Genomic DNA, 26,504 nt, shown 5'->3' with positions numbered 1-26,504 from the left:
TATTTTAGGAGAATATCTAAATTTAGCTAAATTCACTATGGATATCTTTGGAAAATATCTAAATTTAGCTACTTATAAACCATACGCACACGGATTTTCCGAACACATTACCGGTGCATAACCGCTGGTGGATTTTTCCGCTACTCGGATAAAAACCGCAAGGGCAGCTCTGTGAAATTGTTGGAAGTAAATTAATTCATTTGAAAAGGAGAAGTATAAATAGCAGAAGGCAGCCAGTTGCCATTATTCAAAAGGCGGCATTGTTCTCTCTTTGCACCGATCGATCACACTTGTTCTCCCCGGCCCCACGTCAAAAGTAGTGGGGATTGAACCCAAGGGTCATCCCTAAGCCCCTCCCCTTCGTCTCCCCGCAGTATAAATATGGCGCCGCGCCCCTCATCGGAGCAGAAACAGAAGCAGATAGCCATTGAGAAGGCGGAAGAGGCGAGCATGGCCGGGAAGGTGGGCATGGAGAGGGCGGCGGTGGAGGTCACCGTGAGGGAGCTGGACGTGGAGCGGGACCTGCCGGCGGTGGAGGAGCTGGAGCGGCGGTGCGAGGTCGGCCTCTCCGGCGACCAGGCCGACGGCGGCAAGAAGAAGAAGAAGAAGAGCATGTCGCTGTGCGTGGAGCAGATCGGCGACCCGCTGGCCAGGGTCCGCCACGCGCCGGAGCACGTCATGCTGGTACGTACGTAGCAGTAATTATTAACTAACTAATCGCCTTCCTTGATCATGATCCATAGATTAATGCAGGCATGCTTGACCCCTGCTGTAGCTAGCTAGTAGCACTAGCTCATGCGTATATAGTTGGCTCATGATCGATCTGCATGCGGTGTAATTAAGATCGGTAACTACTCGCTAAGTAAATAACTAACTTGTGATCGATCGATCCATGGATGTCTTGTGCGTATAGGTTGCTGAGTGCGGGGTGGAGATGGTCGGCGTCGTCAAGGCCTGCATCAAGATGGTCAGCCGCGGCCGCGGCATCGGGTCTTCTTCCTCCTCCGGCTCGGTGGCGAAGCAGCAGCAGCCGGCGACGGCGTACGTGAAGGTGGCCTTCATCCTCGGCCTCAGGGTCTCCCCCTCCCACAGGTACTTTTGCTTCCCTCTTTTCAGTTTTCACACGGCCATGGCGGCCGGCACCGGCACGCGTGCGCAATGCATGCGCAGCCTAATCGCCGATATTTTTTTCCGTGCTTGCTTACAAGTGCGCTTTCTCTTCTTGCCTAATCCCGACTGGTAGAAGTTTCTTCTTTTGAGCAATGGCGTGCTGACGGCGGCTGTGTCTTTTTTCGGTTGTGTAATAGGCGGCTGGGGATCGCGACGGCGCTGGTGAAGGCGGCGGAGGAGTGGAGCCGTAAGCGGGGCGCGGCGCACGCGACCATGGCGACCACGGAGTCCAACAAGGCGTCGCTGGCGCTCTTCACCGGCCGGTTCGGGTACAAGCAGTTCCGGCGGCCGGTGCTCCTCGGCCGCCCAGTGCACGCGCGGTGGCTGCCGGTCACGAGCCGGCACCGCGTGCTCCAGCTGCCGCCAACGCTGGCGGCCGCGGCCTACGCGCGCCTCCTCCCGCCGCAGGACACCGAGTTCCTCCCCGCCGACCTGCCGGCACTCCTCGCCCACAAGCTCACCCTCGGCACCTTCGTGGCCATCGAGAGCTCCGACGGCCACACCGCCGCGGCCGGCGCGCCGTCGCCGTCGTTCGCCGTGCTGAGCGTCTGGGACCAGACCCGGTCGCTCCGCCTGCGCGTGGACGGCGCGCCGGCGCTGCTCCGGCACTCCCTGGCCGCGGTCCGGGCGCTGGACCGCGCCGCGCCGTGGCTGCGCGTGCCCTCCGTGCCGGACATCTTCCGCCCCTTCGGCGCCTACCTCATCTACGGCGTCCGCATGTCCGGGCCGGAGGGCCCGGCCCTGCTCCGCACGCTCTGCAGCCACGCCCACAACATGGCCCGCAACAACCCGGCCTGCGGCGTCGTCGCCGCCGACCTCAGCCCCGACGACCCGGCCGCCGCCGCCATCCCGAGCTGGCGCCGCTTCTCCTGCGACGAGGACGTCTGGTGCATCAAGAACCTCTCCGACAGCAATGCCGCCTCCTCCTCCTCCGACTGGCCGGCATCGGCGCCGCCGGGCAGCGTGCTCTTCGTCGACCCCCGCGAGTTCTGACGTAGCCGCCGCAATGCCATTGGCATGCACGGCGCAGGCAGGAGCAGGCAGAGTCGTCCTCTGCCCAATTTTGACAGACATGTACATTGCACCCGGTGGCAATTACCCTGCCTTTGCCACCGGTGGCATCAACTCCCCCAGGCTTAATTCAGTCGTGCTACTCAAGTAGAAATTTTAAAACTAGCTTAAACTTGATTTATTTAGTTTGTTTTTCAAGCAGCCAGGATGAACAATGCATCGCTAGCTACCTTGTTTATGTTAAATTGATCATGGTGCATACATGGCAGAATGAGTCAATATTTTCATCTTAAAACCGCACCGCGCAGTTGCAATTTTTCCCCAATGAAAAATTAAAAGGCAGCGCTCCTGTCAATTCCTCGAAGCAACGGTGATCGAATACAATGTGTAGTGAGCCAATAAGAAGAGATATCTTCCTGCAATCACCTCCAAACTACTGGGCTGGCTCATTTTTCATCTCAAACTTTTTTTTTTACTCACTTAAACCCCTAAATTACTGTATCCACAAACTCTTATTTCCTCGACAATTTCACTATCGCATAAACAGCTTCTGGAATTCAAAACTTTGAAACAATTTTATTGTCGCGCATGCATGATTCAAAAATATGAATTGGTATGATGATCAGTGCATAAAAATAACCTATAACCTATTTACCGCACCAGTGCATAAAGATAACCTATTTACCGCACCAGTGCGATTTTCCTTGAAACCAAAATGTAAAATGCATGTAATTCGTTCTGTATAATATTTAAAAACTTCTAAACTTTATTGTGGTACTTCCTAGAAAACTAGTCCGGAGTCCAACGAATTTGAAAACAAAAGCAAGCCAAGTCATTGGACTACTCAGATTGTGCCTCTGCATAAGAACAACACAGGATTGCATCCTGCACTAGTGGACACTTCACTAGAGATAATGCACCCAATTAACCATTTGGGTTCTGTGATGAGCTACACAGGACAGTGACATACCAAGATGCCCATCATATACTCACCTCACAGGAAATCTAATCTAAGAACATCAAAAAGACACATTCAACTACGCGTTAATTAATCAACAGTTTTAGGGAAAAACAAGCAGGATTCACCCGACTAATTTAACATATGACATCAGACAAATCTACCTTTGACTAATCAACCAGACCACTTGAAAGAGGTGATGCTGGACTTGACTGGCCACTAGGCCGGTCCAAGTCCCATCTAGTAGTAGTAATTAAGTGATTCCAGCTACTAGTAACAATTAAGAAACTTAACCACCCCTCCTACCTACCTGGTCTTGCACACATTCATATATCCCAGTTGCAAGAGGCAGATCTTCTTTAATCCTGCGCAAGATCAAACAAATATTCCAAGATCACGCGGAAATCTCAGCGCCGCGCCAATGACAAGCTCCATCAACTTTCAGTTCATGGAGGAGATGATGATGATGATGCCATGATGATGGTGGCCTGATGGTGATGATCTGATCAATGCCTGGTCCACTTGGACAAGAACCAATGAGCCAAGTGCTCCTCGTATGGATCCTAATATGGAATAGTATTATTGAGGAGCTCACTCACCTGCAGGATGGTCCATCCTATGTCCATGCATGGACCTGTCTATGGCAAAAGCAGGTGAAAATTACTTAGGTTTAGGGGAAATGCTTAAGGAATTGCCGCGATTAATGGTCCTGGGCTTCCAGCCAATCGATGAACCTAGGCGAAAGATAATTTGGTTAACATATATAACAATGGAGGCTTTTATAAAGTGGAAGTGTTTTTGCACAAAGTTGCAGCCATTCAGGAGCAAGGAGGAGAGTAAGAAATGTCATGTTCATGTGCTAGGGTTCTTTCTTCCATCTTTGGTCCCCAACAAATTACAAAACCCAGGAGGGGCCTACATGGCCACCTCACCAGCAATTAAGCGGGCGGTGCGGAAATTAGAAGCCGGGGGTTAAGGGTATGAAACGTGGGAATTTGAAACCATCTCTTGTGATTCTTTACTTGTTGACATCTTCCCTGAAAGGAGGTTAGAGGAACTGAATTAGCATGTAGAAATATGATGGTGGGACAACAGCTATGGGAAAGGGGCAGCAATCTTATAGACAGATCAGTATGTCATTCACTCAGTGTCATAGAATCCTCTCTTTTTACAGCATTCTCATAGAATCCTTCTAGCTTTGCCTAACAGAACAAATAGGTTAAGACTATATGTGTAAAGAGCTGGCATGCACCTAGGACTAATAAACATAAATAATATTGCAATTAAATAAAAGAAAAATAGAACTGATGATCTTGTCAAAAAAGAACGCCAGAGACATAAATCGCCTTCTACAATCAGGTTGCGGGTGCGTGAAGAATGAACCGACCAAAGAAAGGGCAAAATTCCTAATAGAATATCAAAGATATGTTGGAAGGAATATTAAAAAGACAAAACAAAAGGAATATTTGAACCCTTTTTAATGTGACATAGTTTTCCTTATGCTCTTTCAAAAGAGAAATCTAATGTCATTACCAGACAGGAACATCTTAAACGAAAATTTTCTAGACCAGCAGGAGGAACATTCCTTTCTGCTATGCAGTGTTTTTAAAAGGAAGGCACTCCAGCTGCTGCATCAGAAATGCACTAGGGAGCTAAACTGACAAGAGATCTATGTCTGCACTCAAATGATTTCTTCAGGTGCGTTGAACAAGAATCTGTGGAGGTTGCAAGAACTGTGAAAAAGGTGGCTGAACCACACCACTTGCACAGTAAATGTATTGTCCCAATGAGGAATCAGATGCACAGATCACACTTGCAGGGCACTGTTCAAAGCAGCAGTTCTAATGTCTCATCTCACTGTATATTGTATACAACTTGTCATAGAACAAAAACTGTAACAGACTGGATTCCTATGTGATGATGGTGCCAATGGACACTTATCAGTGGATAGGTATGAAATAATGTCTCTGTTTCTTTTATTTTTTTTAGGGAAAAATAACATCTCTGTTAAATGAGAGGCATCAGATGCACAGATTCCTGTCCAAAGTTGTTGTTGGTTCTAACTGTTTATAAATGACTTCCATCTTAGAATTGGATTCACAACTGTGGAATCCTATTTGATGATGCCAATAGATGCTTTGCACAGGATAGTCATAGAAAAAGCCTTTAGTTCTCTGTAAACCGATCTCAACTTACCAACCTTAAAAACCTTATGCGTTATGATCAACTGATCTCATTGCTATACTATTGGTGATCACATGGAGTTGCTACAATCAACCATAAGAATGAGATCTTGTTAAGAAAAGGTTGTAGAAGATATGATTCAGAGCAACCAGAAATCAGATGACAACAGATAAGCATATAGTTCAAACAATTCCATCCAAGTACAGGTGACAGCTGACTTCACAAATGCGTCAATTACATGGCACTTCAATCAACCGGCAAATTCACAGATCCAGGTCTGCAACAAGTTCTGGTAGAAATGGCCTATAAGGTCCACGTCGACGTTGCATCTACTGACCGCCCCTCAGAGCAAGCACAAGATGGAGCACTGAACCACCTTCGATGTTGTAGTCCTTGGCAGTTTTGTCATCAGCGAGTTGCTTCCCAGCATAGATGAGCCTGCACATGAGACAGATTTATTAAGATCAGCGAATGCAATGAATGAGAAGCTTGGAGCTTAAATGTAGATTTTCCAGCATCATTCATATTCAGGGGCATCAAGAGTACCTCTGTTGAACAGGTGGAATACCCTCTTTCTCCTCGACACGTTCCTTGATTCTATCGATTGTGTCAGTGGGCTCAATATCAATCTCAATTTCCTTCCCAGTAAGTGTCTTCACCTTGATCATAGTTCCACCCCTGAGCCTCAGGACCAAATGGAGCGTCGACTCTTTCTGAATGTTGTAATCAGCTAATGTTCGCCCATCTTCCAACTGCTTTCCAGCAAAAATTAGCCTTTGCTGATCTGGGGGAATGCCCTCCTTGTCCTGAAGTAAATAAACCATGTGTGTCAGTTACTCAGTTGTATCTTTGTTATGAGGAACTCTGTTGTATTTTAGTGATGCAGTTCCAGACAATGGCTCTGTATAAAGGATAAGCAGGAGCACAAAAACAACTCCCCATTCAAGTTTGATTCAACACTTGGCATCAAGATCTTTATACAAAGAAACTCAATAGCAAATACAGTACTTCATAACAAAAGATAAAAACAACGAGAAGTTACGAAAATAGCTCAGTCAGCGGTCATCACTCAAATTACTTGTATTCTCCCCTACTCGCTTCCCACACGTTTCTCCCGTGCACGACCACCCCCCCCCCCCCCTCCCCCTGCCCTGTTTCGATTTTTTTTCCTCCCAGCAGTTTTATGTAGCCCCCACACTTGTTGGCTTACCAAATAACATCCTGTTTTCTTGGGCAAGTCAATAAGTATTGATTAAATTGGAAGATTAAGTCAATTTTTGGTACATAATCATATATATCGATAAAATGGCAGGTAATCAAATATGGACAGCCACCGTGGCAATGAACATGCAATTACCTAGTGCTGGTGTAAAAGACACGAGTGTATGAATAAGCTAAGGCTGTGCATTTATAGCATATCAAAGGGCAAAAATACAAAGTTGATCTCTTGTCCCAAAATATACGATATGTAAACAAGCCAAGCACGAGCAAATACGACTAGAGAGCTTGGCTCGAGCTGGATTCACTCTGCAAGCCTCAAGAAAAGCTCGAGCTCGGCTCGCCAAGCCTGAAGCTGAGCGTGAGCTCAGCTTGTCTATGGTCAAGAGTGAGCTCGGCTGGTGCAAGATCAAGTTAAATTTGTGAACAGCCTTCATGCTTGCTCAAGAATTTTGCATATGCATCAACAAGGCTTGTGTTGAACAGTCGAGAAAACAGTTCTTCAGAGACACTGCCTAGCCAACACCTTGTGTTCAATCACTTTCGCTAACCATCATCTCAGATTCAGTCAGTTTGATTGATCACTATTGGTGTATGGATTATCAAAACTACTTTAGCATCCGAAAACCGGCACCTACTGGCAATCATATAGACACATCCTAAGGCCGGCCATGCTCTCCCCAAAAAGGACTAGAGTCCAGGGCCATATTAGCACATAGTTGGTTCCCCCAATTTCTTTGATGGCTACGTCGCTACAACATCGCACCACGGTTAGCACGAACACGCAATTCACAGCGCAGCAGAGCAATGGGAGCGGGCAGCTCACAAACACCAAGCACCAAAGGCTAATTCTGCTTGCAAGGCGCCAAAATCGATGGTCACCGCGTGTAACGCCCCCGTCGTAGACGAAGATCCCCAGAAACCATCTGCCGCGGAATCACCCCAATCCTACCCCACCCCCCGGGGCGGATTAAATCTAGCTGCGCTGGCGATCTAAGGAGGGGTGATTCGCCGCTGACTGGGTGCGTGGGCGAAAAGGGGAAGGGAGAGGGGCGGGGGGAATCGGACCTGGATCTTGGCCTTGACGTTGTCGATGGTGTCGCTGCTCTCGACCTCGAGCGTGATGGTCTTGCCGGTCAGCGTCTTCACGAAGATCTGCATCTTCGGACCCACTCCCTCTCTCCGGTCTCCGCTCTCCGCCTCTCCGCGAGGTCGATGGATCCGCTAGGGTTTTGCGCGGAGACGGAGCGGAGGTTTAGGTCGCTCGCTCGCTGATGATTGATTGATTGGGGACGACGACGACGATGATTGATTGAGGGAGGGTGCGGCCGTCTGCTTTCGCGTATATAGGGCCCGCTAAGCCCAGGTCGGGCGGCCATGGGCCGGGTCCGACTGGGTAGAGAGGCCGGTCACGACAAAGGACATGTTTAGGGAGTGAAAAACAAGCGCCACCAGTGATGGCCAGCCCAGCAGGGACGTGAACGTTGGTCGTCTCCCTGACGTCACGCTAATTTCATTTTTTTTTCCTTTTTATTTACTAGGACAATGACCGTGCGTTGCAATGAGATATAAATATTCTAGTAATACCTTACTTGGTGATTACCTAACCAGATTAATGTGACTGTGTAAATAAATGTTTACCAAATCCTGCCCATGCACACACACAAAATCCTGACAGTGATTTACTTTCATAAGAATTTTTATAGGTAAATTGTAGTGAAATTAGTTCAGAACGTAAGTACAATAAGATGATGGATTATCATATAGAGGAAAGGTTGGACGAATGCGTGGTGGGAAGAAAAGTGAAACATGGAACCTTATATTATTTTGAACTAGTATAAGCAGAGATATAGGTTTATATTTTAAATGAATATATTTGGAAAACATATTTAACTTTTATAGAAATAGTGCTTTTGATTAATTTTGAAGCAAAGTAGAAAAGACATTGTTGCCATGAAAATGTTCCAAACAATGGAAAAAAATCCTGCAATTGAGAAAATGTATATGCCCTTTTAAAAAAATGTGTATACAATGCAAAAAAATGTTTTGTATCATTAAAATTTGCAAGTGGAAATATAAATAAATGCTCCCGCGTTGCAAAAAAGATGTGTGTGACACACAAAAAGTGTTTATGTAATGTAAGGAAATGTTCAAGTAGTTTTAGAAAAACAATTATTACCATAAAAAATCCGCATGTATTTAAAAAATTATTGACTATGTATTCAAAAAGTGTTCCAAACATGTATTAAAAGAAAAATGTACACAATGTTTTTAAAATATTTCAGCACGTATCAATTTTTTTACGTGTACACTATATATATATATATATATATATATATATATATATATATATATATATATATATATATGTATATATATATATATGTATGTATATATATATATATATATGTATGTGTATATATATATATATATGTATATATATATATATATATATGTATATATATATATAGTGCTAAAAGTGTAGCTTTGTGTTAAAAAAGAAAAAATCTACAAAGAAAACAAAAAAGAAATGGCGAGAACTGAAGACCAAGAAAAAACAAAGAAAGCAAGCGTATAACAAAGGAAAAATAAATAAAAAACAAAACCTAGTGATCCTGCAATCCTGCCCCAATCAATCGAAGGCAGAGGGTTTCTCGTGCCACGGTTGTCATCGCCATCTAATAAATTTTGGTCCCCTCGCCTGCAACTGCCACCTTGGCGTTGGGGGGGGGGGGGGGGGGGGGGGACCTCGGATCTTCAAGACCTCTATATTCGTCAATGCCTAGTGACCATCATAGCTTTGTGAGAATAAACTTCCTTTCGTTCTTTTGGGAGCGCCATGAGGTTAGAGAGTTTTCTGTCCTCGCGGACTCTACTATTCAGATCTGATGAGTTTATGTTGCCGTGTCAGACTTTTTTGTTGGTTTAATTCTTTCTGGAGGTGAAATCTTTCATCGACACCATGGTGAAGATATAGTGATTCGACGACCTGCACTTCTAGGGGATCATCCCGGCCCAAGTACGTTCATCGCTCTAAGGCTTCCCATCTTTTTAGATGGACGACTCAAGGCGCTTTCAAAAACCATTATTGGCAATGTCCGTGTGGGTGAAAGAGTGACAACATCGTTGCTCCCAGTCAAATTGCAGCCTCTTTAACGAAGTCTTTGGAGTATTTCTTTGAGCAGAGATTGATACCGCGAAGAAGGTGTTTATAAGAGATTTCATTGTAATTCTTAGTCATAGGAGTTACTTTGTATTTCTTGAATTTTAGGTCCAAAACAGTGTATCTGTAATTGTTATGAGTATTAATAAAGTTGCAGGTTTTTTCTAAGAAAAACGTTAAAAGAACAGGAAAACCAAATTATATGGAAGAAAAGAATCAAAGAAAACTAATGAAAATGAAAGACAACCATAGAATAATAAAACAAAAAGCAAAGAGAACCCAACCCAAACAATGAAAAACGGACAAAAGAAAACCAACCCAATAAATTAAAAAAGGGTAAAGAAAACACAGGGGAAAAAACCTGACAGTGATTTACTTTCATAAGAAATTTTATAGGTAAATTTTAGTGAAATTAGTTCAGAACGTAAGTACAATAAGATGGTTGATTATTATATAGAGGAAAGGTTGGATGAATGCGTGGTGGCAAGAAAAGTTAAACAACGAACCTTATATTATTTTTAAGTAGTATAAGTAGAGATATAGGTTTGCTTTTTAAATGAATATATTTGGAAAACATATTTAACTTTTAAAGAAATAGTGATTTTGATTATTTTTTTAACCAAAGTAGAAAAGACATTGTTGCCATGAAAATGTTCCAAACAATGGAAAAAAATTCCTGCAATTGAGAAAATGTATATGCCCTTTTTGTAAAATGTGTATACAATGTAAAAAAATGTTTTGTACCATTAAAATTTGCAAGTGGAAATATAAATAAATGCTCGCCCGTTGCAAAAAAGATGTGTGTGACATACAAAAAGTGGTTACGTGATTTAAGGAAATGTTCAAGTAGTTTTAGAAAAAAAAGTATTACCAATAAAAAATCCACATGTATTTAAAAAAGTATTGACTATGTATTCAAAAAGTGTTCCAAACATGTATTAAAAGAAAAATGTACACAGTGTTTTTAAAAGATTTTCAGCATGTATCAATTTTTTTAGGTGTACAGTGAAAAATATATATTGTGTGCTAAAAGTGTAGATTTGTGTTAAAAAAGAAAAAATCTACAAAGAAAACAAAAAAGAAATGGCGAAGAACTGAAGACCAAGAAAAAACAAAGAAACGCAGCGTATAACAAAGGAAAAATAAATAAAAAAACAAACAAACCCGGTGATCCTGCAATCCTGCCCCAATCAATCGAAGGCAGAGGGTTTCTCGTGCCGCCATTGTCATCGCCATCTAAGAAATTTTGGTCCCCTCGCCTGCAACTGCCACCTTGGCATTGAGAGGTGGGGGGGGGGACCTCGGATCTTCAAGACCTCTATGTTCTTCGTCAATGCCTAGTGATCATCATAGTTTTGTGAGAATAAACTTCGTCTTGTTCTTTTGGGAGCGCCATGAGGTTAGAGAGTTTTCTATCCTCGCGGATTCGGCTATTCAGATCTGATGAGTTTATGTTGCCGTGTCAAGCTTTTCTGTTGGTTTAATTCTTTGTGGAGGTGAAATCTTTCATCGACACCATGATGAAGATATAGTGATTCGACGGCCTGCACTTCTAGGGGATCATCCGGGCCCAAGTACGTTCATCGATCTAAGGCTTCCCATCTTTTTAGATGGACGACTCAAGGCGCTTTCAAAAACCATTATTGGCAATGTTCGTGCGGGTGAAAGAGTGACAACATCGTTGCTCCAGTCAAATTGCAACCTCTTTACCGAAGTATTTGGAGTATTACTTTGAGCAGAGATTGATACCGCGAAGAAGGTGTTTATAAGAGATTTCATTGTAATTTTTAATCATAGGAGTTACTTTGTATTTCTTGGATTTTAGGTCCAAAACAGTGTGTCTGTAATTGTTATGAGTGTTAATAAAGTTACATGTGTTTCTAAGAAAACCGTTAAAAAAGAGGAAAACCAAATTATATGGAAGAAAAGAATCAAAGAAAACTAATGAAAATGAAAGAAAGCCATAGAATAATAAAACAAAAAGCAAAGAGAACCCAACCCAAACAATGAAAAACGGATAAAAGAAAACCAACCCAATAAATTAAAAAAGGATAAAGAAAACACAGGAAAAAAAAACCCGCACAAACTGCTACAGTAGTGGGCCGGCCATGTCGTGCCACACCTGAAAAAAAAAAGCTCCTGCGAGAAAAAAGTCAACAATCCGAAAGATGCGCCATGTGCTCTGAGAATATGCTGGGCGTAGAAGAACCTGTCACGTTTTCTCCAAAAAGAGAAGAAAAGAAAAAGAACCTATCACTTTCCGAAATGAAAGAGTGCAATGAAGAAATGAGATGCACACTGCCGGCATGTGTTGGCTTTGCTTTTTTGGTTTTTGCCTGAGGAGAACGGCATCTTCCAAAAATGTACAGTACTGTAGACCTTATTTGAAATTTTGCCAACTTCGATGGCTGAAGGAAGAAATCGAGTCACAAAGTAAAATGGCACAATTGATCAAATTTGAAGAAAACGAGTTTTTCAATAAATTCAATCAAACTTTACAGTGTTTGATTTGATTTGAGACAAGAATTTAGGGAACCACAGGAGGATGACTTGGCTCCCTTGGATTCTCTCCGGGCCCCACTCCCCACTGTGCAGCTCCGTTCACACCCCGCGCTGCCGCCGCACACAGAGAGAGAGAGAGAGAGCGCGCGCCATGGCTCCTCCGCCTCGTCGCCGCCGGCACCTCCTCCTGCCCCCGCTCCTCCTCGCCGTCGCCGCGCTGTGGGCAGCGGCGCCGGCCGCGGGCGCCGTGGAGTCGTGCAAGGCGTGGCTGGTGCAGTCCATCCCCACCGACATGCCCCAGCTCCGCCGCGTCCCGGGGGTCCTCGCCACAGGTACCCCCTCCCCACCTCCCCCGAGTCAGCGCGGCTGTTCTCGCCGTGGATCCACGCGGTCTGGCTCCTGGGGCTTCCGTTCCTCGATTACCACGCCATTCCTCATCGATGTGTAGGATAAGGCGTTCCAAACGTTGAAAAATGTCTAAGTTCTGTATGATGGCATTTTGTTTCAACTTGCTGTGAATGCAAATGCGTTCTTAATTGATAAGACACACATTCCATGGATGGGTTCGCCTGTGCGGTCAATTTGCCGTGCCCATTGCAATTCCTGTGTGCAGGTGTCAGTGTTCTCAACGGGGATTTTGGCTGTTCTTGCCAGTATGAGTGGTGTTGCTTGATTTCAGGATAGCTCGGCGCTTCTCGCCGCGCGGTAGTATGCGTGTTGTTGACATCACTTGTGCGTGTGTTTTCGTCATAATTGATCCTGGTCCGACTTCATACGAAAATTTTGTGGAGGAATGGAATGGATTTTATCTGTTTCTGTTATTATACTTGCTTTATTGATAGTTTGATGTAGATTGACTGACTTTTTGTTCTTGCTGCTGATCCGCAGCGGACGTGCTCCAGTGGCTATCAGGGAACACGACAGAGAGCCTTGACATCCTTGCGCAATACTGGCAGTTCATCGCACACCCAAAGAACCCGAAATCAGGGGAGTACGGGTTCTCCGAGAGTGAGATGGCGAAGTTTGGGGCTGACGAGGGGCGCCGGGTTTACAAGGCACTGGAGAAAGCGGCAGATCGTAAGGTCAAAATCAGGCAAGGGTTGATGTCAAATTTTCCAGTCTTACGTGTTAGTATCATTACAGTGATTTTTGTGCCATAGGAAGTTAGTTGTCCTGATTATATCAGTGAATAGCAACACCGGTACATGCCATGACAGTGATTATGCTGGATGGCACTGTGCAGTTAGCTGCCATGGAAGCATTCAAGCGAAAGGAATTAAAGAACGATAAGAAGGAAACTTAGTAGGTGTGTGCAGAAGTCTAATTCATTTTGTTAACGACGGTATCATCTTTGCAGGATCGCGCAGCACACCGGATTTGCTCCTGATTTCGACCAAGAGAGTGCTAACCTCGCTGCAGGAAGGCCAAATGTTCAGAATGTAACCGTACTTTTTGAGGATTGGTGGGGATCCGGCGTTCTGCATGCAAAAGTCTGGATATCTGACAAAAAGGATGTGTATATTGGATCTGCAAACAATGATTGGAAGTCCCTTACCCAGGTACACTGGAAAGCAAACTCTGTATTTACATTGTAGTAGTAGTTTACAAAATAGTTTTGAATCTGTTTGATACTAGTTTGACTTACTGCAGGTGAAGGAGCTGGGGATTTATTTCGTTGGTTGTCCACAGATAGCAAAAACTGTTGAGGTGTATTTTCAAAATCTTTGGACACTTTCAACACTCAATTCAACTACTTACACCAAAATTGCCTGGGATAAGAAGTGGCAGACTTTTAGAAAGGTGCCATGCTGGTCACATTTCCTACAACCTGAACAAAGATGCAGGTTTGTAGCCTTATTGGTAATTGATAATCAGTTACTACCCAGTATAAAAATAAACTATCTCCTACCTACATGACATCATTTAATCGATAACTTCCTGGCAGTTGTACTTTGTATGTTGTGTACCTGTGCTAACATTTTGGTCAAACTGCTGACAGCATTTAGCTGTGTTCCTTTTATGTTCACCATTGATAATGTGCATACTGTTGCTTGATGTTAAACGGATACAATATTTACTGTTATTTACTTGAAGGCATGTTATGGTTTCATAAATTTCCTAAACATTATTAGTAGGCATAAGTACTCTAATTCTTCTGACAGTTTCCCTGGGCTGAATAATTGAAATATCCTCCTAATATGCACCAGGTCACCTCTGCCACTTTCTGTCGATGTCCCGTATGTTGACGGCTATCCATCACCTGCCCATCCTGAACTGCTTGATGTTTTAATTGAAACCCCTGGGCTCAAGAGATCCACTAAAGAACACCACTTGAGCTATCTTTCGTTTGCTCCACCTGAGGTAATGTCACATATTTTGTTCTTTTTAAAGTGAAAGGAAATAGCTTTCATTAGCTCTATGATTCATTTGGCATTAACAATCCATTTCCAGTTCACGTGGCATTTTATCATGCTATGTGAAATTAAAACACGCGGATCACTTTTCCAAGGAATAATCTAGTAAGTTGTAACACATGTTCTGATGCTGATTCAAGCTGTTCATGTTTTCCAGCTGTCGTTTGATAAGTTCCAGGCAGATGAGCAAGGTTGGGTCGACACCATCAAATCTGTCAATTCTGGGGGAATGGTGAGGATAAGTACTATGGACTGGCTTGGACAATCACAGTATGCTTCTGAAACTGTGTTCTGGCCATCTTTGTCATCAGCGATATCAGAGGTATTTAAAGCTGCATTTGTTATGCCAATTATGCGGGCAACACAGGGCCTCCTGTAGTTTCAGTAAAATCGGGATACTTGGATATAATGCTACCTATTCTGCAAGGTGACATTTAATATACAGGATCAAATTTGTATATTGACTGAATTTTTTTGGCACTATCATGACTACATGAGCACCATTATCAGTACTATCCAGTTGGCAATTTGCCATAGCTTCAACACCAGAACTTTGTGGAATTGTACCTTACATCGCTCTAGTTAGCCTGGTGACATTTTTTTTCATTCAAAAAAAAAAAACTCCTGGACAGTTTATCCCTGTACTTGTCAATGCTGAATTCATCCACTAACTGAATATAAACTGATGATTGATAGGTAATATTCTCCAAGAATGCAACCGTGAGGCTGCTCGTAGCCTACTGGACACACTTCATCCCGAGCACCGAGAAGTACTTGAAGAGCCTCCTGTACTCAAACATCCTCTGCACATCCTCCAAATACAACCACTGCGGCGGCAAGGTCGAGGTCAAGTACTACTTGGTTCCCGGGTACAACGAGACCGGACCTGCCTTGGCTCACGGCGCCCCGACAGGGAACCGTTACCCCGACTTCACCCGGGTGAACCATGGCAAGTACGCCGTCAGCGATGTGAGGGCGAACATCGGCACCAGCAACCTCATCTGGGACTACTTCTACACGACGGCTGGAGTGAGCTTCGGAACGTACGACCCCTCCATCGTCTCGCAGCTGCAAGACGTCTTCGATGCGGATTGGGATTCTCCCTACACTATGCCCGTTAAACCTCTGGAGGCGTCCAGGTGAAGAGATCAGTTCATTTTCTTTGCTTAGTCAGGTAATCATATTTCTCTTATTAATTTGCTTAGTAGTACATTGTAATACCTTGTAGTTGTTGCCCCATAGCAAGTTGTGGCTGTGGTATTAGTTGTATGTTAGCTGTGAGCTTCACATATGTTGCTTCTGAATGAATGGCTGTGAACTTGTTCAACCTGCTTGTGTCCTCTTATATTCAGTAGTACTATATAACAAGGAAAAAAAAACTCAATGAGTAAATAAAAAAAGATAAGTAGAAGAAAAAAGTCAAGTGTGTCAACTGCTTTGTTGAACGACCATTGGACTCTACCTATATGATAGTACGATGGGGACTTGATTCTGTGTAATCTAATAATAGCCTTAACTAGAAATTTTCAACGACAACACCTTCAATGTTCCTTTCGTGTGATACATCATGCACTAATTTTATGCTTTGAATTTGACCTTGACAACTAACTACTCCCCCAGTAGACCCATTCCCTATTTCATGATGCTCCTCATGGCTCCTCCCTCCCAGGCACCACGGCAAGCCATGGGCTCTCGCCGTCGTTCGACCACCGCCCTAGCCCTGGCGTCATTGCTATGCCTCTACCACGCGCCGCGCGGGGCCTTCTCGCTCTCCTTCAGCCTCGACTTCTCCGACGCCGGTGCCGGTTCGTCGATCATCGTGGGCGGCGACGCACTCATCAGACCACCAACTCTCCAGCTGACGAAAAACAGCCGGGCGTCGTACCGGCACAAGGTGCCGCTGTGGAACGGCGCCACCGGCGAGGTGGCTAGCTTCGCCACCGCCTTCTCATTCCAGATCACCCCGGACAAGGACAGCCCGCCGCAGCAGCCAGGCGATAGGATGGCCTTCTTCCTCGGCCATTTCCCTTCCGTGGACGTCCCGCGCAGCAGCAGCAGCGGCCTCCGCCTCGGCCCGGCCATCGTGGCGGTGGAGTTCGACACTTTCCTCAACCATTTCCGCATCGACATCAGCTCCGCCAACTCCACGGCCTCCGCGCACACGACGGCGGCATGGCCAGGCAAGAACCTCACGACGTCCAGTGTCATGGAGGCCACCGTGAAATACCAGAGCGACTCCAGGATGCTGGCCGTTGCTCTCCTCATCGACGGTGCCCTGTACCAGGTCAATGCAACCGTTGATCTGCGCAGAAATCTGCCGGAGGAGGTCGCGGTCGGCTTCTCCGCCGCCACCTTTGCCGGGATGCACGGGATACTGTCGTGGTCGTTCGGTTCCACTCTGCCGGAGTCCAAGCAGGAGGCATCTCCTCAGCCTGCTGAACCTCCTCTCCCAACCAGCAGCTACGACCACAAGAAGATAGCATTGGTCACGACGAGGTGTGTCCGAATCGGATTTCAGTTTCGGTTCAAGGCATCACCGGGCCGTGTTACCTTGGCTGTCCTAGCATAGTATTTTACATGCATGTGAAGAACCGCTGTAAAAATGCCCGCGGGAAATAGAGAAAGAAACAAAAGAGTTTTATTTTGAAGTTATACATCACCCTCGGCATACTGAATTGTGTGGATCACGGCTTTTGGCATGCCATAAGCATTAATCATTTGATGCCAACTTGGGAGGATGCGATTTGAATAATTTGTGAGCTTTTATGATGCATCATTAATCAATGGGTGACCACTGCAATTGATACTGCATCATGACAAGTACTAAACCCTTGCAGTATGGTTATAGTATGAACCAAAAAATGCATCTTTGAGTAACATATCTTCTCAGATCTAAACCAAGTCGTGTTCGATAAATCCTCTACCAATCTATAGCGTAACAGCACATGACAAACATTTCAAAAGCAAAATTTTCGCAACGGATGATCAGCTTGCATAAGGGTTTGAGGAGAAAAGCACAGTTGATGTGGAAGAAAACGCAAGTAGGGTCAAGCAAAACACTGTCCTCGTCTTCCTTCCCTAATCCTAGGCGGCTAGGGCAAACTCTCTCCTCCAAACGCCGCTGCGGCAAGCCTGTGGATTCGCCTCTCCTTTGCCCGCTGCTGCGGCGGCCGGTGGCGGGGAGGGGAATCCCAGTGTCTCCGGTCCGATTAGTAGTTTAGGTTAGGGTTTCTAGTCGTGGGTGCGGTGCTCGGTCAGATGGCGGCACTACTTCTTCGAGTTTGTCTTCCGGGCTTTGATCCTCCTCGAGTTCGTCCGTCTGGATGTACTCGATGGAGCTCCGGCGTAGATTCCTCCCATCTCTTTGGGGCGGTGAGGTTAGGTTTCTCGTCTTGTGGCGAGATTTGGTGCCAGGTGCTTCAGATCTATGAAAGGATTCAATGGTGACGACTGCGGCTCCAGGGCGCTGGCCCTTAGGTGCACGTGCATGAAGACTTCCCGGCTGTCATCGACAAGGTTAAACCGGCTCCGGTAGGGAGCGGCAACAACGGTGCGTCGACGGCTCGTTCTGGCTGCAGTAGTGGTTGTTTAGGGATCTTGGAATCTCAATGTAACTTTTATTATGTTCGAGATACTTTGTACTTCTGCTGAACTTTGATAATAGATCTAGATCATTTTCGCAAAAAAAAGGTCAAGCAAAACAAAATAACTGACATTTTGCACTATAAACTGAAAACCGTTTCACCTACCAGTGATGATGGCGATTGAGCGAGAAGGAAGAGCTTGGAGTCGAGCGGTGCTACTAAAGTTAGCAAGTGACATTTTCCTCGGCGGATTGGCCAGGTGGTCTAGCATGAGAGAGTAGCATCCCGTTCCCGTGTTCGCCCTTTTTCTTTAATACTCCCTCCATCCCATAATATAAGAGCGTTTTTGACGCTCGTAGGGAGTATATGATACGATTTGAGAAAAAAAAGCATCCACCGGTCAGTGCCAGTGTGCCACTATCACTGCAAACGAAAGAGGCGTCCCTTCCTTGAAAATCCAAACGAAAGAGGTGTTCCTGAATCCTGAGCCACAATTTATATTAATTCCTGCTCTGTTCGTTTCTTATATTCACAATGGAAATTAAAGTGTTCCAATTACAATCGTTAGAACCCTGAATTTCATCCTACTACCGTACTACGTCTCTTCCATCCACAATCAAGGGGAGATGCAGAGAGTGGCATTTCACAAATTAATTTACAGTTGTGCTTCATGTGCCATGGCAAGAGTCATGCAGGCGCCGCTTCATAGGTCTGCGAACCAGTCGTCCTCGTCGTCGTCGTTGAGGTAGCGCCGGTAGCGGTCGAGGTCCTCGTCGGCGAGGCCGTAGCGGCGGCGCCAGTACTCGAGCCTTTCCTCCGCCTCCCGCATGTTGCTCATTACCTTCTGGTACGCCACGTTGATCCGCTGGAAGTCCACGCTGTTTTCTTGGCGCACGACGTCCGGGTGGTACTGCAGCGCGAGGCGGTGGAAGGCCTTCTTGACCTCGCTCCTGGATGCCCCCGGCGCCAGCCTCAGCGTCCGGTAGTGGTCCTCTTCCAGCCCCCCGCCGGCCTGCCTCGCCGGCGCCGCCCCGCGCGCGCTCCCGCATCTCACCGACGACGACGCCGTCCCACACCGCCGCGCCGGCGCCACTGACGCCGACGGGACGCGCAGGTTGAGTACTACCCCTCCTCCGGCGGCCATGGCTGCACGCACACGCGCCAAGAGATCACGAGACGGCGAGATCAATGGATCGGAACGAGTGGGGATGGAGCTGTGGGATCTTTGGATCTCCCGATGTGTTCGCGCTGTTGACCGCGTGGTGGAGCTGGAATGGTTGAGAACTTGGAACGGATGTGGCTGCCGCGTGGGATTTATAGGGTGGAGGAGGAGGCGGTCGGCTCGCCGGAAGGAGCGGCGCGTCTGGGACACGGTTGTCTTGCCGGAGTTTCCCACGTTGCCATTGCTCGCACGTTTTGGCACGGAGGAAACTTGGCGAGGGGGAGACACCGCGGCGTTACTATCCGTTCCGGTTTTTTTTCTTCTTTCAAATCCCCCGTTTTGACTGGATTGAGATACCCCGTAGGAAGGCAGCTGTTTTTGGCCGTTCTTGAGGAAAAAGAAAAGAAGGCTTTCATGTCAAGTTTTTGAAGTGAAAGATGTGTTTTTCAGTTTTCACTTTTCAGCACTCAACAATTGACCAAGTCGTACATACATACGTATAAACATATCACAAACGACATGGAGTTTCTCTGTTCCCTCCTGGTTGGATGAGCACCTTGATGAACAGTACATTTTTTTAAAATAGAAAAAAAATATCTAAAAATTCTGAATTTTATATTTTTTTTACAACGCACATGTTTGAATGTTCTACTTCCCTGCAAATTTTTGTGAGGAAACAACATTCGATGTGCTCAGGGCTAAAAAACAAAACCGCTACTCTAAAAACCTCCTTTTTGAAGCATTTTAGGCTGCCAGTTTTGTTTTTTCTACCCAAAGCATCATGAATGTGACCACTTCACGAAAATTTACACGTTAGGGAGAACACTCAAGAATGTTTGTCAACAAAAGAATCAGATTTTTTTTAATAGTTTCAGGATTTACTGTTCACCCGGCTGCATTGCACCTGGGAGCATAATGGTACTTTCGATCGATATTACAAACCTCAACTCCGAACCTGGATGATTTACCTCTATTATGTAAAATCGGATAAATACAACTCGCCCCCGTCTGGTGCATCAGAACTTCTCATGCATATGGCTCTGATTTAATTTTTTAGAAGTTCCAAATTTTAAAAATATATGCAATATAAAAAAACATCAACGTATGATATAAAAAGTTCAAGTCAAAATTTAAAATATAACTGAAAAAATTGGCATTAATGCTGATAATGGGCCAAATACAAAGCCCAACTTACACTGGATACTATGTAGAGCCAAATATCTATCCTTTTATCGTCGTGTCTTATGATTTTTCATTTGATTTTTTGCCACATGCTAGATACAAGTGTTACCTATGGCTATGGGACTGTTTTCCTTTTACAATTTTCCAGAACTTTAAAGGTTCAAATTGATGTCATGATGGCTACATTCTTTCCACACCAATTAAGAAAGGTGAGAAACAAAGGTCAGATTTTTTAAGTCCAAGGAAAATGTACTTCTTTTTGTTTTTTGTAAATATTAAAAATGTAATAAAAATTTAAAAGTATGGGAAAGATAAACATCTGACCAAAATAATCGATTCCAATTATGTGAGAAGTTCTAGGAAACCCCCAAAAGATCTCTCAAATCATGAAGTGAGAATTATGTAGATAAAAATCTTGGTGATGTTGATTAAGAAAGATTACGTATGTGATTTACAAATAGATTTAAATTGTCTTATTGGACGTATCCCCGTATCACGTATGTGATATGGATCCAAGTATCCACTCAACGTAGCTCACAACACAGAGCAAAACAAAAATGCTACACCTACGTGTGATTTACTAAATTGCTTTGAAACCCTCCTAACTACCCAGCCCTTGAATTCAACTGCATGGGTCCCCTCTCCTAATTTCCATCCGTTCCAATCAAACAATTCGACCAAAGCTCACCCGTTGATCCCGTATGGAGCAGTACATAGGTGTAGCGGGATTGCTCCAAACACACCGGATGCACACATAATACAACAGCTACCTAAATTACTGTCCCCTCAAGCCGGATTTGTATTTCACCAGGGAGGAACTACGTGAGGCATGATATTCCTTCCTCGGTTTCTTCGGCATGTCACCTCTGTCCGGGCACATCATGCTCTTGTGTCCAGCTAGCTTGTCTGCAAATGCTGCAAAACCGGGTGGCTTGTCCCTGCTACTGGTTGTCCTCCTACCTTCCACCGCTTCTCAAGAGCTGACAAACCCAGTTAGGTTTCCGATGGGGGAAAGTTGTGATTCTACTGCCATATAGTTACATTTTCTATCCCCTCACCATACATTCTTGCACCAAAGTTCATGAGGGAAACTTCTCTTTTCCGTTTCTCGCAAATAAAAAAACATTTGAACTTGAAACTTTGCAAATCAACATCACACGAGTACTACCATCTGCATAAATGCTTTTGAATTTTTTTGTCCAACAAACATATTTTAAATTGATGCAACTTATTCAAAATTTGCAATTTGACAAATTTGTGATTCACCAAAAAAATCAAAAATATTTTATGCACAAAATGACACTTGTGTATCGTTAACCTGCAAAGTTTCAATGTCAAATGTTCTCTTGTTTGGAAGAAACAAAAATGATAAATTTTCTATATAAAGACAACATGGATCTTGATGCAAACTTGAAGGAGTATTGGAAATCCACAGTTGATGATGGTGCTCACTTCGGCATCAATGTCAGAACCATTGGCTGCCCGACCACCACTATCCGCTTGATGCACTTCAGATTTCTGCTATCGCACAGTCGGGCCTCGAGTACTTTGATGCCACACTCCAAAACAAGCGGAGTAAGAATGTGCATCACACTATGTAAAATTTCTGTTGCCTTCTCGTACACAACCATGTTGTTGCGGTCGCCCAGACGAACCACTTCCAGAGCATGCGTATATAGGTTTGTGTGATGGTAGTCAGGGCCAGCCTATTATGGAGGTCCTAGCGTGAATGAGATACAATGGATCTAACAACTATAACATAGTGACATAAATACTTCATCAATATATATTACATATCATGAAAATTATTTTAAAAAGCATTAATATCAAAAGACTTCGGCTACAGTACACCCCCCTCCCCGTTCCACCAAAGCTCTCCCGTTGATCCCGTATGGAGCAGTGCATAGGTGTAGCGGAATTGCTCCAGACACACCGGATGCACACATAATACAACAGCTACCTAAATTACCGTCCCCTCGAGCCGGATTTGTATTCAGTAGGGAGGAACTACCTGAAGCATGATATTTTGGTTACCTCATGTGTACCACTGGTGCCCACCTACGCCACAGTTGGGGCATTGTACTTCATTCCTCGGTTTCTTTGGCATGTCATCTCTGTCCGGGTACATCATGCTTTTGTGTCCAGCTTGTCTGCAAATGCTGCAAAACCGGGTGGCTTGTCCCTGCTACTGGTTGTCCTCCTACCTTCCACCGCTTCTCAGGAGCTGACAACCCAGTTAGGTTCCCAATGGGGGAAAGTTGTGATTCTACTGCCATATAGTTACATTTTCTATCCCCTCACCATACATTCTTGCATCAAAGTTCATGAGGGCAAACTTCTCTTTTCCGTTTCTCGCAAATAAAAAAACATTTGAACTTGAAACTTTGCAAATCAACATCACACGAGTACTACCATCTGCATAAATGCTTTTGAATTTTTTTGTGCAACAAACATATTTAAATTGATGCAACTTATTCAAAATTTGCAATTTGACAAATTTGTGATTCACCAAAAAAATCAAAAATATTTTATGCACAAAATGACACTTGTGTATCGTTAGCCTGCAAAGTTTCAATGTCAAATGTTCTCTTGTTTGGAAGAAACAAAAATGATACATTTTCTATATAAAGACAACATGGATCTTGATGCAAACTTGAAGGAGTATTGGAAATCCACACTTGATGATGGTGCTCACTTCGGCATCAATGTCAGAACCATTGGCTGCCGGACCACCACTATCCGCTTGATGCAGCTTCAGATTTCTGCTATCGCATAGTCGGGCCTCGAGTACTTTGATGCCACACTCCACAACAAGTCGAGTAAGAATGTGCATCACACTATGTAAAATTTCTGTTGCCTTCTCGTACACAACCATGTTGTTGTGGTCGCCCAGGCGAACCACTTCCAGAGCATGCGTATATAGGTTTGTGTGATGGTAGTAAGGGCCAGCCTATTATGGAGGTCCTAGCGCGAATGAGATACAATGGATCTAACAACTATAACATAGTGACATAAATACTTCATCAATATATATTACATATCATGAAAATTATTTTAAAAAGCATTAATATCAAAAGACTTCGGCTACAGTACACCCCCTCCCCGTTCCACCAAAACTCACCCGTTGATCCCGTATGGAGCAGTACATAGGTGTAGCGGAATTGCTCCAAACAGACCGGCTGCACACATAATACAACAGCTACCTAAATTACCGTCCCCTCGAGCCGGATTTTTATTCAGCAGGGAGGAACTACCTGAAGCATGATATTTTGGTTACCTCATGTGTACCACTGGTGCCCACCTACGCCACAGTTGTGGCATTGTTCTTCCTTCCTCGGTTTCTTCGGACGGGCACGTCGTGCTCTTGTGTCCAGCTTGTCTGCAAATGCTGCAAAACCGGGTGGCTTGTCCCTGCTACTGGTTGTCCTCCTACCTTCCACCGCTTCTCAGGAGCTGACAACCCAGTTAGGTTTTCAATGGGGGAAAGTTGTGATTCTACTGCCATATAGTTACACTTTCTATCCCCTCACCGTACATTCTTGCATCAAAGTTCATGAGGGCAGACTTCTCTTTTCCGTTTCTCGCAAATAAAAAAACATTTGAACTTGAAACTTTGCAAATCAACATCACACGAGTACCACCATCTGCAGAAATGCTTTTGAATTTTTTTGTGCAACAAACATATTTTAAATTGATGCAACTTATTCAAAATTTGCAATTTGACAAATTTGTGATTCACCAGAAAAAATCAAAAATATTTTATGCACAAAATGACACTTGTGTATCGTTAACCTGCAAAGTTTCAATGTCAAATGTTCTCTTGTTTGGAAGAAACAAAATGATAAATTTTCTATATAAAGACAACATGTATCTTGATTCAAACTTGAAGGAGTATTGGAAATCCACAGTTGATGATGGTGCTCACTTCGGCATCAATGTCAGAACCATTGGCTGCCCGACCACCACTATCCGCTTGATGCAGCTTCAGATTTCTGCTATCGCACAGTCAGGCCTCGAGTACTTTGATGCCACACTCCACAACAAGCGGAGTAAGAATGTGCATCACACTATGTAAAATTTCTGTTGCCTTCTCGTACACAACCATGTTGTTGCGGTCGCCCAGACGAACCATTTCCAGAGCAAACGTATATAGGTTTGTGTGATGGTAGTCAGGGCCAGCCTATTATGGAGGTCCTAGCACGAATGAGATACAATGGATCTAACAACTATAACATAGTGACATAAATACTTCATCAATATATATTACATATGATGAAAATTATTTTAAAAAGCATTAATATCAAAAGACTTCGGCTACAGTACATCCCCCCCCCCCCCCCCCCCCCCCACACACACACACACAAATCAATGGCGGAGATTGGTCCATACTCCTTCATAATTAAGGGCATCATCCACTATTGAAACCCGTATGACCCATTTGAATATGTGTGCATCGATCGTACACTTAACACGGTTGTATTCATATGAATTTTTATGGGCGTCATCGCCTACTAATCCTCCTGCTCGCCTCGTCCTTGTCTGTGGCTAAAGGCACCAGCGCTGCATGCCTTTGGGCCGGGCGACGCGTCCTTATCCAATGCGCCCACAACTCATCCATGCAAGATGCTTTGCTAGATGCAGGATGCGATCTCCCCCGTTAGAATTGGAGTAAGGTTTCAATATATGTCCTTGTGATTTCTTCTCCATGTAAAGTATTAGAATTCTGTCTTTTCTATGCAATTCATAAGTATAGGAACTTATATTATCATGGACTAAATATATGCATTCCTGTGTTGACATTGCTTAACTGGGGCGTCCGGTGTCTATGCTTGACAACGACAGCAAAAACCGGCTACCCGCGCACGTCCATGGAACGACAGCCATGCAGGGTTGGCCATCAGGCATGGAGTGTGAAGGGGCAGGATGATGGTGTCCATGCAAATAATGATTATAAGATTTGTGCGCCCAATCATAAATAACTATTGAATAAATACAACATGCTGAAGAGCACCCGGAGGAGGGGGGGGGGGGGCAATTGCCCTAGTCCACCCTATAATATTGTTGATGTTATATTCCGTAAATCACGTTTTTGTAATGTATTTAGATTTGTAGATGTCAACCGTGATTTTATATACCATCTGACACCACTTATCATGGTTCTCTAGATGGTGGCGCCGCACCAGGTACTTCACACCTAGCAGGTCTATCTTGTAGCGAGCTGATATGTCTTCAACGTATGTATACTTTTTTTTATTGTTTGATGCTATTATAGTATCAATCTTGGATGTTTTATATGCATTTATAAGCAATTATATATCATTTTTTGGGACTAACCTATTAACTTAGTGCCCAGTGCCTTGCCTGTTTTTTTTTCCAGAATATCAATACCAAATGAAGTCCAAACGCCACGAAACTTTTTGAATATTTTTTCCGGACATAAGAGACTCTGGAAGTTTTAGGAGAGGACCAGAAGATGGAGCAGTGGCCCACAAGGCAACTTAGTGCCCAGTGCCAGTTGCTGTTTTTTTGCCTGTTTTTGGTTTTTCAGAATATCAGTACCAAACGAAGTCCAAATGCCACAAAACTTTTTGAATTTTTTTTGGACATAAGAGACCCTGGAAGCTTTAGGAGAGGACCATAAGATGGTGCAGTGGCCCACGAGGCACCAGGGCGCGCCCTGGTGGCTCATGGGGCCCACGTGGCTCCGTTTGACCTAACTCCGCTACTATAAATTCTCTAAAATAAAAAAACCAACAGGGAGCCAGTCAAAATACTTTTTCTGCTGCCGCAAGTTCCTATTCTGACGAGATCGCATCTAGAGGCCTTTTCCGGCACTCTGCCGGAATGGGAATAAATCATGGAGGGGCACTACATCCACCTTGCTGCCCTTCTGATGATGTGTGAGTAGTTTATCATAGATCTATGGATCTATAGTTAGTAGCTAGATGACTCTCTT

General features: G+C 44.5%; 4 protein-coding genes across 4 annotated transcripts; 2 read left to right on the top strand and 2 right to left on the bottom strand.

The window, feature by feature from the left end:
• The first annotated feature begins 366 nt into the window (after nt 1-366).
• LOC109746813 (acetyl transferase GW6a) lies at nt 367-2,476 on the top strand. The gene is made up of 3 exons (XM_020305914.3): nt 367-684; nt 914-1,092; nt 1,308-2,476. Exons 1-3 carry the CDS (start codon nt 382-384, stop codon nt 2,161-2,163), a joined length of 1,338 nt encoding a protein of 445 aa, XP_020161503.2. The 5' UTR covers nt 367-381; the 3' UTR covers nt 2,164-2,476.
• Nucleotides 2,477-5,432: 2,956 nt separating this feature from the next.
• Nucleotides 5,433-7,882, bottom strand: LOC109746814 (ubiquitin-NEDD8-like protein RUB2). Its single transcript, XM_020305915.4, has 3 exons — nt 7,610-7,882; nt 5,870-6,129; nt 5,433-5,761 (listed from the first exon to the last, which is right to left on the bottom strand). Exons 1-3 carry the CDS (start codon nt 7,700-7,702, stop codon nt 5,653-5,655), a joined length of 462 nt encoding a protein of 153 aa, XP_020161504.1. The 5' UTR covers nt 7,703-7,882; the 3' UTR covers nt 5,433-5,652.
• Nucleotides 7,883-12,277: 4,395 nt separating this feature from the next.
• On the top strand, nt 12,278-17,336 carry LOC109746810 (uncharacterized). The gene is made up of 9 exons (XM_073505401.1): nt 12,278-12,538; nt 13,095-13,299; nt 13,564-13,765; nt 13,857-14,050; nt 14,414-14,567; nt 14,778-14,942; nt 15,317-15,759; nt 15,849-15,897; nt 16,290-17,336. The coding sequence occupies exons 1-9, from the start codon at nt 12,358-12,360 to the stop codon at nt 17,187-17,189; spliced, it is 2,493 nt and encodes an 830-aa protein (XP_073361502.1). The 5' UTR covers nt 12,278-12,357; the 3' UTR covers nt 17,190-17,336.
• A 1,339-nt stretch (nt 17,337-18,675) lies between these two features.
• LOC109746812 (uncharacterized) lies at nt 18,676-19,849 on the bottom strand. Its single transcript, XM_020305913.4, has one exon. It carries the CDS (start codon nt 19,346-19,348, stop codon nt 18,908-18,910), a length of 441 nt encoding a protein of 146 aa, XP_020161502.1. The 5' UTR covers nt 19,349-19,849; the 3' UTR covers nt 18,676-18,907.
• Between the last annotated feature and the right edge of the window lie 6,655 nt (nt 19,850-26,504).

Source organism: Aegilops tauschii, chromosome 7 (genome assembly GCF_002575655.3).
Source record: "Aegilops tauschii subsp. strangulata cultivar AL8/78 chromosome 7, Aet v6.0, whole genome shotgun sequence".
NCBI lineage: Eukaryota > Viridiplantae > Streptophyta > Magnoliopsida > Poales > Poaceae > Aegilops > Aegilops tauschii.
This window is presented reverse-complemented; position numbering and strand designations above follow the sequence as displayed.